The 12,194-nt window shown below is 39.0% G+C and overlaps 1 protein-coding gene across 1 annotated transcript in view; it reads left to right on the forward strand.

Annotated features, from left to right (window-relative positions):
* Positions 1 to 959: 959 nt before the first annotated feature.
* LOC136872352 (TBC1 domain family member 20) overlaps positions 960 to 12,194 on the forward strand; it is a 158,576-nt gene continuing 147,341 nt past the window's right edge. The window contains exon 1 of the mRNA XM_067146163.2: positions 960 to 1,599. Coding sequence (XP_067002264.2) covers positions 1,356 to 1,599 — 244 coding nt within the window. The 5' untranslated portion in view covers positions 960 to 1,355. The remainder of the gene's footprint in view (positions 1,600 to 12,194) is intronic.

Consider the following 12,194-nt stretch of genomic DNA (forward strand, 5'->3'; position numbering starts at 1 on the left):
TAAATGGTTGAACATATAAACACATACAATATATAAAATATGTACATCATCAATATGAGGATTACAGAGAATTATTTCTGACTGTATTTACATTTACATAACATGAAAGTTGCAAAGGTACAAGAATGGATTATGGAGTATTTTCATTTACATAAGAGTTGCTGAAGTACAAGAATAGATTTCAGATTATTTACAATTACATTGCACAAAAGTTGCAGACGTACAGGAATTGATTACAGGGTATTTACAGTATATATACATAACACAGAGTTGCAGAGGTACAAGAACAGATGACAGAGTATTTACATTTACATAACATAAAAGTTGTAGAGGTACAAGAATAGTTCCGGACAGTTTGTAAGATTGTTTGGGAGAATGCCTTAAATGACAACTGATATTTTGATTTAAACAGCACTGTACCTTTCCCAAAAATAATGCTTGACTCTTTGTTTGAATTTTGCCAAAGTTGGTGCTGTTTTTATCTCCACAGGGATGTTATTAAATAACTGGAACGCAGAGAACTTCAAGCTGTTTATACCATATTTATAAGAGCAAACATTGTATAAGGCAAAGTCTTTTGCATGCCCAGTACTATATGGATGGTTGTCAGAATTCAGAGTATATGAAGTGTTGTGTTGTATAAATTTATGTTTTATTTTATACATGAGTACAGCTGTATTGAATTCTGCACTCATGCTTAGGGGTGGTATTTTAGCACTACCTTTAATTTCTCGTGAATAAACCATGACTGGAACTGCGAATGCTTTACATCAGACGAATACATAATACATTCACAACCAACTCAGAATAAACACGTTTGAAGGCGCGTATCTGGTAGACAGGGGGCAAGAAAGCGATTCTAGCGGCTCGGCATTGAACTTCAGTGTAACCACTTCGATAGCGTTTTACGGGCTCTATTTCCAGGCCTTGTATTATAGCGTAGGCAACGGGTAGTTGTGTGGTGCCGGTGGGGGGAAGTCCTCGGTGTTCGTAGAATGAGAATGCTTACATACTGTGAGTCGTTTGTTTTTTGTTTCCGTACGTGATGTGTGTGCGTGTCATGGTCGAAGTTCAATGAATTGTTCAAACCGATGTGTGCATCTTTGATGTTGGTCCTTTATTTTCAAATATAGTGTGGCATTATCAAGAGGAAAGCAGACGACTGTAATTAGTACTGTCAAGAAATGACATTTTTATTCAGCATTGTGACAGATGGTTGACAGAAGTCAGCTCTTTATGAAGAGAGCAGAACATTTTTTCGTGTAGTCCTAACCGTGCTTGAAAGTGTTGATATTTTGTTCCTTCCTAGTAACACGTACTTACTTGGCCACTAAACATGTGTCATCGACCGCATCATGGAATCAGAACAGAAACATTCTCTTGGTCAAAGGAGAGAAGAATATGACTGTATCGAAGATGATGAAACGTTGTTAAATAACGATGATGACAGTTCAGATCTTGGTTATAAAGCTAATGGTTCGGTAGAAGTGGATTCGAGGATTGAGGAACATGACATATCGGTTTTCCGTAAAGCTGGTGAGAATGGAGCTACCCTAATACAAACTACATTTCCTCCATCAGATTTGAAGTTTGGAAAAGGTAAAGACAGTTCTAGTTTAGGCATTTGTTAGGTCTAACCTTGAGTAATCATGCCAGTATTGATCTGCATACTGCTAAGAGTTGCTCATTTCCTTTTGGCAAGTAGGCCTATATAACATTTGGCGTTACACTTGCAAAATCTCACAGTAATTTGTATTGAAGCAATTAATTAGTCATGCTTCCAGTAGACCTGCCAAATACTTCCATTAGACCTGCTAGATAAGTCTGTCAGCATTTACACTGGGATATGTGTATTATAAAACATCCTATGGGTTATGTTAGGTCTGTTGATGACCAGAAATTTTAAATACAAATATTTTCAAAGAATTATTTCCTACTTTTCAAACTTTTTGTATGTTCTGTCCACACTCAAGTTCTGAAACACCACCAAATTTATACTGGTACTATTGTTGTACAGTAAAGCTTAGTCCACTCCAGTGTTAATGGAAACATTTCACAACATCTATATATAGGCCTATAAAATAAGAGTTTTGTCTGTACATTGCTCAGAATTTGAAAAGAATGGTATTTCTGTATCGGCCATGTCCATAGTAACAAGGAAATGCAATTGTTACTTTTCCGTAATTTCTGTCTGTATGTATGTATGTATGACACGCATCACGAGAAAATGGCTGAAGAGAATTTAATGAAAATCGTTATGTAAAGTTGCGGGATGAGCCACTACAATCTAGGCTATAAATAATTTTACTCACGCTGAGTAAAATGGTAGTTTAGGGGAAGGCCTAAAATATATTCTCAAATATTTATATTATTAGTGGTCCTATCAATAAATACTACATAACGAAAGTTGTATAGAATTAAATTTCCCATCATTTATGTCGTACATTGTTACCGTACCGGCTTTGATAACACAGATATTCATAAATTGGTACTTTTGTTACCAAGTCCATCTCAACACTGAGGCACGAGAAAATGGGTTAGCAGAATTTAATGAAAGTTGGTATATACAGTCGGGGAATAAGAAACTACAGTCTAAGCTATAATTTAATTTTTAAATACCTATATTATTGGTCCTATCGAAAAGTACTACATAACAAAAGTTATAGAGAATACAATTTCCGACCATTTAGGTTTTATTCAATCTTACTGTACCGACTATGAAAAGAGTGGTATTTCAGAGTCAGAAGAAAACTAAACGTGAAGGCCTACAATATTGAAAGCGCAATAACATTGAGCAACAATACCATTACATTGACCATTGTTTCTTGTGATGTTCTTTGTCTCTTATGCTGCCGCTCAACTCAGACAGATCGGATTACTGTGGCGTACCGAGTATAACAGCCTGGCTGAATATTGGCGGGAAATAGCTGAGGAGTTGGAAAACTTTCTTCTTTAGCATGCCATTCCTCTGGTTCATACAGTTTCTGATATTGCCGGTACGTAACAAACTGGTTCATCATAGTATTCCAGCTATTCGATCCCTACTCTGACGCGCTGGTTTGAATGAGCAGTGTGCATACTTAAGGCAAAGGCTCACTTAGTAGTAGTAGTAGTAGTAGTAGTATGGCTTGGTCTAGAATTACACTTTAGGCCTATTCCAAACTATAGCACCACAATTCACTAAATAACTCCAAATTCAACCCTGAAAAGAGCCGTTTCTTAAGAAAAGCTTCTTCCTCTTCACTTTTATTAAATTCTACATTCATTTTATTTCAAATTAGCAGCGAAGAGGGGGTTTCTCCTCTGGCTTGGAGGAAAAATTTACCTCCATGTCAGATAGATTCTGTGTAGTGAACTGAGATTTTGCGACTCATCAGGTACTCCTAGGAAACAGATTAGTAAAAGGGCATAGCTTTTGCCCTGGGAGTCTCCACTATTCGACACCCCCATCCGGCCGAAATAAGACGAAGTGTTTTCCCGGGTCACGGCTGTCTGCGGCTTGGTCATTCCAGCTCTGGAACTTTAGACTGTTAGATTGGCAGCGTAGTACTGTTCCTTAAAAGTGAGAAAATGTGTGGTTTTTCATTTGATCGAGTGTTTCATATGAAAGCATTGCTTTTAATCGTGCCATTCCTACTGACATCATTGTAATGACCTATGTTCATTTCAGTTGGGAAAACTACTAAGATACTTTTTCTGAGGATATGTCTGCCATTACAATGAAAGCTCCCCAACCTGATTGTGACTGATGGTAGGCAAGGGGCCTACCATTACAATGAAAATTCCCTAACCCAGTCTTCATATGAGAAAAGACGTTTGGTGACTTTCTCTGTCGCGTTTCTAGGATAACGATAAGTGCTATGCAATTTAATACAATGTTGCTTACAGCGTGTACACTACCTAACCTACAATTCTGTATACAATGTAGAATTCCGTAGCGAAGCACGGGTACATCAGCTAGTAGTTAATAAACATTTGTGAACAAATTTCTTCAACATTCTGTCCACACTAAAAAAAGTTATTATTGAGGTTATAATGAATAGGGTCAGGAAGAAGAAAATGCAGCTGCATCTTTCGTTACTTTAGTGACTACAGTTAGACAAAAGTGCAGACACAGAGTGTTATGAATTTCATTATGGTTCGTATTGACAATTGATCACTATCAAAGGGTGGAGAAGGGTCCATCTATTCAATACCATTAGCTTGTATAGTGTCATATATAGGTTAATTGGGACTGGTTTCAACCCCATATACTCTGGGTCATCTTCAGCCACGATCCAATTGGAAAAGCATACGCTTACATACAACACATAATAAGTTAAGCAATCTGGTATGTTCCAATTTACAATCCAAATTTTAAATTATTGATGAAGTCCGAACAACACATCCAAAATTGAAATCAAATGCCACTTCAAATCTGCTGCTGTACAAGCTATAGAAGCTAATGGTATTGAATAGGTGGACCCTTCTCTATCCTTTGATATTGACACAAAGTATGGCAAAGAAAAATATTGGAAAGGCGTTTAGAATTTTAATTTATGATGCAGCAAGCTTTCAAAATTTTCTGAGAATGTCCCTACATGATTTTCAGTTCTTATTGAATGATTGGGCCAGGCATTACAAGAAATTATACAAATTTTTAAAATGCCATCTTCATTAATGACAGGCTATATATAACTTTAAGATTCCTAGCAACTGGTGATTCCGACACTTCACTTGTATATTTGTCTAGAGCAGGGCTTTAGTTGGAAAGTTATAACTTCCGGTATTCATCTAATCCTTTGAAAAATTCCAGACAGCCTCGAAGGGATGTTGCTCTGCAGTCATTTTCTTTTTACGATAAGAGACTTCCTCTGCTGATCGCTTGCCATTTGCAAGCCAAGATTTTACGTATGACAGTGGGCCAAATGCGGAAAGAGGAGGTCCAGGTAAATTGATGGAACATCAAATCAGACACATGATCCACCAGATGGGTTTCTTAAAGGGAGTTCCAATCTCATTCATGGAGATAAATGAGCATTCACACTTGGCTGTTGATATAGCAATAGTGTTAGAAGCAAAAACAGTGGCAGTAGGTCACGTGGCTTCCTTTCATTATTTATATATTCCTTCTACTCCCTGAAAGCTTATAATTTTCCTGTTACCGGTATGTGAGATTCTAAATTGTATCAATACTTGCTCCCTCGAGATAACTTTCACGCGCGCGGGTCGACTGGTGTTTACTTCTCGCGACAGATGTAATGCAGTGCACAGTGCTGCCAACCACTTCACTTAGGAACTAATGGGTGGTGCTTGAGGAACTAATAGGTGGTGGTGGTGGTGGTGCTGGTGGTGATTATTGTTACACCATTGGTCTGGACTGATTCTTGCAGCTTTAGGTCTCTACTTTCCATGTGGAAACACCCTTTGTCTGGACTGATTCTTGCTGTGCAGATGGTTAGGATAGGACCTGGACAAGACCAGTGATATAGGGATAAGCAAAGGGGATCTGGGGGCGTCAGCCCCCAGGTTAGAGCCGCAAAGTGATCCTTAGGCCTCTGGTATCCCACGTGACACCACCATTGGTTAGGGTAGGTTATTGACAAAACCATTGGTCTGTATATGTTAGGGTAGGTTAGTGACAGAACCATTGGTCTGGATAGGTTAGGGTAAGTTAGTGACAAAACCATTGGTCTGGATAGGTTAGGGTAGGTTAGTGACAACCATTTGTCTGGATAGGTTACAGTAGGTTAGTGACAAAACCGTTGGTCTGGATAGGTTACTGTAGGTTAGTGACAAAACCATTGGTCTGGATCCATTAGGGTAGTTAGTGACAAAACGATTTGTCTAGGTAGGTTAGTGACAAAACCATTGGTCTGGATAGGATACAGAAGGTTAGTGACAAAACCATTGGTCTGGATAGGTTAGTCCCCCTGTGGGTGGGGGCGGTAGAATAACACCCATGGTATCCCCTGCCTGTCGTAAGAGGTGACTAAAAGGGGCCTCAGGGGCTCTGAACTTTGGAGCGTGGGTTGGCGACTACGGGGCCTCAGCTGAGTCTTGGCTTTGCTTCCACTTACCTGTGCCAGGCTCCTCACTTTCATCTATCCTATCCGACTTCCCTTGGTCAACTCTTGTTCTTTTTAGACCCCGGCGGTATTACGTATGGAGGCCTAGGTTGTCCTTCCAACCATTTGTCTGGATAGGTTACAGTAGGTTAGTGACAAAACCGTTGGTCTGGATAGGTTACGGTAGGTTAGTGACAAAACCATTGGTCTGGATCCATTAGGGTAGTTAGTGATAAAACGATTTGTCTAGGTAGGTTAGTGACAAAACCATTGGTCTGGATAGGATACAGAAGGTTAGTGACAAAACCATTGGTCTGGATAGGTTAGTCCCCCTGTGGGTGGGGGCGGTAGAATAACACCCATGGTATCCCCTGCCTGTCGTAAGAGGTGACTAAAAGGCGCCTCAGGGGCTCTGAACTTTGGAGCGTGGGTTGGCGACTACGGGGCCTCAGCTGAGTCTTGGCTTTGCTTCCACTTACCTGTGCCAGGCTCCTCACTTTCATCTATCCTATCCGACCTCCCTTGGTCAACTCTTGTTCTTTTTAGACCCCGGCGGTATTACGTATGGAGGCCTAGGTTGTCCTTCATTTTCATGCCCTTCGTGGCCCTTGTCTTCCTATGACCAATACCTTCATTTTTCAAAGTGTCGGACCCCTTCCATTTTTCTCTCTGATTAGTGTTATATAGAGGATGGTTGCCTAGATGTACTTCCTCTTAAAACAATAATCACCACCACCACCTGGATAGGTTAGGGTTGGTTAGTTACAAAACCATTGGTCTGGATAGGTTGTTGACAAAACCATTGGTCTGGATAGTTTACAGTAGGTTAGTGACAAAATCATTGGTCTGGATATGTTAGACAAAAATTACAAGAAGTGACAGTGAAATTGGTGGTTCTCTTACTTTTAGAGAAATGGCAGCCCTGTACTTGCACATGATGCAAGCTCTATCAGAGACAATTTGAAGCTTGGCCAGCGAATAGGAACACAGCACTAACATTGGCCGGCCAATAGGAACACAGCACATAGTCGCATTCAGCTGATTTGCACAGTCTTGGTCTTAATTCTTCTGTAGGCCTATAAGTTAGAATAGTTGTGTTGTAAACAGGATAAGGTTTACCAGAACACAACTTATTTATTTGCTTCACATAGAAATTTACAAGAATAAACATAAAATTGTCTTGAAGCAAAGTAGATAATTAAGCTTGGGAGAGTTTCTGTCACTGTAAACTATATACACTTGGAATGTATTTACACTAGCTTCTATCTTGAAAAGATAGTTCATAAGAATGTTCAGTTCGTGATAGTCGAAAACTATCAGTTTCACTAGCATTGATTAGTGAAGAGAGTTCCTTCTACTTGCAGTGTCTGTGTTTATGAGCTTGCACTGAAGGAAAGCTAAGTACACAATTAGAGAGTCTAATGTGTGAGTGTCGGAGCCTGAGGGAGATAGGGGATGTGTAGAGTACAGCATCGGGGCTCGACTTGGATGAAGGGAAGATAGGAACGGGAACTTGGAACAGTGACCTGAGGTGAAACCTCATACTACCAGAATTCCGTCCACCTGGTCGAGACACATTTTTAAGAGGAGTAGCCTCCGTGTTCGACGTACAGTGTATTCTGGAGCAGGACACCGGGGAGAATCCTGGAGAGTGGTAGGCAGGGAGCTCCTTTTATACAGCACTCGACGTACAGGCACGCGCACTGAAGGCTGCGCGTCGAGTCTCGAAATCTCCACGCTTGCGTGCGTGCGGCTGGCTGGCGCTGAGCGGAGAGAGTGGAGGACATACAACAACTTCTAGAGGCGGAATGGTGGGTTTCTGGCAAGCATAAAGGAAGGATCTCTCCTTTCTGCTACTTAAGATATTGTTGCACATCATTTTTATATGATTTTTATTATCCCTAAGTCTGTACACCAGATACGGAAATAGCACCTCTACAAGCTCTGCACTTCCTAAATATTTCCGTAAACCAGAATAATTGGCTCTTTCTGATCTCTTTTAATATCTTTCTCAGCCATGTAAAAATGGGAAGATAAGCTCTCAGTTTCCCCATACAGCTTGTAGTGTTCTTTTAGTTGGTGAAACCCAACGAATTGCAAAAATTTTACCATTACTGGTTATGCAACATTCCTTGCCCCAAAAAACTTTTGCGCATGTGTTTAGTTCCCTTTGGTTCTCAGGAGATTGATTGATTAGAGCATACAGTTTTTCTACAATATCTGAAAGTAATTTATTCCATGGACTCATTAACCGCTACCGGTAGCTCTAGTGTGTGGTTGCTGCAATACCAGGTTATGATAGGGGGAAATAAATTTTTAAGTTGTGGCCCTACACCACTGTTTCTGCCTATCATTATTGAGGCACCATCACATGAAAACATATAAGATATTTTTTTAAAAATATTCTTCACTCATTCCAAAGAAGTTGAGTTTTTTAAGAGGGTCAGCAGTAATACTAGAAGCTGTTCTGCTCTCTAGTTCAATCAGATCTAAAAACATAGTTTGACAACTGCCAGTGTCGTCCATAGGAAATTTTAAACACACAACTGTCTGCTTTTTGTTGAGTGTGGTAGATTAGTATAGGGCCTACTTATTTTACATTTGTTTTCTACAGTATGTTTCACGATCCTTTCACGCATACTTTTGGTAATATGAGATGTGATATTAGTGCAAGAGAAATTTGTATGAAGGATTCTTCCCATATTGAGCCCATTAACAGATTTGAGATCTATTTCAACTGGCATATCCGTATTAGGTCTCTAATATTTTGCAGTTTTGTCGAGCTGTTCTAAAATCACGAGCAGTGGTTTCTACTTCTCCTTGCATTTTTATAACTCTTTGTTCTAAGTACCGGTATTACTTTTTGCTTAATTCTACTATTTCTGATGCAGATATGTATGATTTACTTAATTTATGTTCCCAATTTTTTTTCTTCAAACTCTGTTGTTGGGCTTTTTTTTTAATCACTTCCATAGCAATTTATTTTTCCCTGCACCCATTCCTGTGAAATGTGAAGTCTCTGAGGCTTGTTAGGAATAAAATTTGCTACTGAACATATCTTACATCCTAAGTTACCTTTATAAGTAATTATCCATGGATTCTCAGCACTAAAATAATTCCACTGATCTGAGGCCCAGTAAGGAGGCAAAAGAGTGGTGTCATTGAATAAACCCATTACACAATTTATTGCAGAGCTTTCAGAGGTAGACCTACTTACTGCACTTTTCTCTCTGCTATTTGCTTTACGTCGCTCCGACACAGATATGTCTTATGGCGACGATGGGATAGGAAAGGCCTAGGAAGTGGAAGGAAGCGGCCGTGGCCTTAATTAAGGTACAACCCTGGCATTTGCCTGATGTGAAAATGGGAAACCGCGGAAAACCATCTTCAGGGCTGCCGACAGTGGGGCTCGAACCCACTATCTCCCGATTACTGTATACTGGCCGCACTTAAGCGACTGCGGCTTTTGAGCTCGGTACTGCACTTTTCACTGCAGCAGGTATTTTCAGTGCACTTTTGGAACTATCACTATCTTTATTAGAAATTTTTGCAATATTACTTTCACCTTCACCAGTTCCACCAAATTTATTTTCATGTAACCACTTTAGTAAACTGATTTTGCTTCATATTTCATGACCATATAAATTACATCTGATACCTAACAAGTCTCAGTACCTATTCCCATTGTAATTGAGATTCTGTTTCATATGTAACCTAATTCTAGATACGAGTCTCGTTAACATAATACATAGATTAAATCTTTTTTTCAATGCTAAGCAGTAAGATATTGTATTGACTATTACCGATTAACATTTAACTTGGTTTGGTGCAAGTGGACGACAATGGGTAACATCAGACAAACTAACTCGCTGTTGAAGCACATTTTTCTTTATAGTCCGTTGTAACGCGCGGCAGAAAGATATATCTTTCTTCAATATTATGGTCTTACCTATTATTAGGTGTATCGTAGGAGATTTTCTATTTCCTGACCGATTCAATAAATTTACAGAATTTTTAAACAACTACAGGGTCCCTCTTATACAGCCAGACTGAGCACATGATGTTTGTACTCTGCGCTACAGCAGCTGGCTCAGCCCATCTTACATCGCACGTGGCCGCCCTGCTTTAAGCGTGTATACAGTCTTATATGAAATCTTACCTCATAAGAGATGTTGGAAGTGTCATCCTTCGTAATGAGGGACTTCATGAACACGATTAGGCTTTTCTACACAGCAGTAGCGAGAGTTATGACTGTTCACAGGTTTTTAACAAGGGGTCCATGTAAAGTTGTATGGTTTGGTGTGTAACAGCTTTGTAGCTCTGTGTGCAGAAGAAATCAAAACCCCTGTTTGTTGTGCTAATTTTGTGAGTGACTTATTCGGTGATCGTACAAGATTCGCACCAGTGTCGTCTAGTTTTTCCTTGTTAAAAACTGCTCGTGTGTGTGCATTTTTTTTAATTGAGCACTGAGCCAGTAGTTTCAAATTTATTTACAGTTACATGAATCTGTGATCGTGAAGGTGGCACTTCTCCAGGAAATTGCTGAGCCAATGCATCGCGAACACGTCGAGCCGACTCGTACTTGAAATAACTTTTACGTACGAAAATGCAGTGTTGCAATGAAAACTGTCTCACCCTGTTAACAGCTGAGATTCAGACTGGCTATTGAATACCAGGTCGAACATGTGCATGCTCCTTACAACTATGCGTGCGCGTACTGTACAGCTGCTTAGGTCTCGGAGAGTAGAAACGCCGCTGGACGGTCTGCGTTTATAAGAGACCCTGTATAGAGTTGGTATTTTAAGAACCAGTCCATACCGCCATAGATTTTGCATGTTTTAGAACTTCCTGTACTCTGTTCGGGCAATTCTATGACTGCCGGTGATACCGGCCCATCTAAAGCCAAGGTCTATGGTATTAAAACAAGCAGTATCAGTTATTGTGCCTGAAGTGTGTCAAGCATTTGCATGCATCTTTGCGCATGTGCGAACCCGAATGTTGGCGAAAACGTGAAAAGTTAATAAAAAATTTCATTTAAAAAAAGTAGATATTTTATTTATAAACATGGCCGAAAAGTTTACGAACACGCTATTTTGTTTATTAACAGTAAAAAATGTTCAAGAACATTGTTGATTAACTGTGTTTAACAAAGTTGACGAAAACATCTTGGTGTGGATGGACCTTAAAATGTTGCTGTTGTAGACATTAAACTTTGTTGCAAAATGTGATGTGTTACATATTCAAATAGGTCTGCATCATTAATTTTAAGTGCAATCTATAAATTTAAAACAGGTTTATTATGTTTGTAGTAGAGCAAAGGAAATGTATTACGGTAATTCATTTTTATTTCTAAATGGTATTTATATTTATTATATTTAGTCTATACCTTATCAGCAGGGGTAAACTATATAATATGATTTGGACTAGACTTTAAATAACAATGTAATGTCCACAGGACAAACAAATTTCACTTGGTAAGTAAAAAAAAAAATTTGTTTTAATGCACTTCAAGAAATGGAAGTAGGCCTACTGTGGGAAATATACAGTTAAAGTAATTATATGCTAAACTACAGAAGTTCTCTCTACATACAGGAGTAAATACAACCTCTTTTATAATAATAATAATAATAATAATAATAATAATAATAATAATAATAATAATAATAATAATAATAATAATAATAATAACAATAATAATAATAATAAATTGGTCTAATACATTGGCAAGTTTTGTGTACCACTTGTTCATCAACAACCTAAAAAGAAAATTCACACACACTCACTCTGAATTCTGTTGATGAGTTATCAGTTTACTAAATTATGATTTTACAGTGGATACTGGTAGTGCTTAGATTGCTTGTAAAATAATCATCACCGGGCGAGTTGGCCATGCGCTTAGGGTCGCGCAGCTGTGAGCTTACATTCAGAAGATCGTGGGTTTGAACCCCAATGTCGGCAGCCCTGAAGATAGTTTTCCGTGGTTTCCCATTTTCAAACCAGGCAAATGCTGGGTCTGTACCTTAATTAAGGCCAATGTAACTAACCATCGGACATGATATGGGCTTTTGGGTTTATGCCATGTCAAGAAAACATTGTGAAACTCTTTACGTTTCGCAGAGAACTTTGCTCCGTGTCTTCAGAAGAAAA

The sequence above is a fragment of the Anabrus simplex genome, chromosome 4, assembly GCF_040414725.1.
Source record: "Anabrus simplex isolate iqAnaSimp1 chromosome 4, ASM4041472v1, whole genome shotgun sequence".
NCBI lineage: Eukaryota > Metazoa > Arthropoda > Insecta > Orthoptera > Tettigoniidae > Anabrus > Anabrus simplex.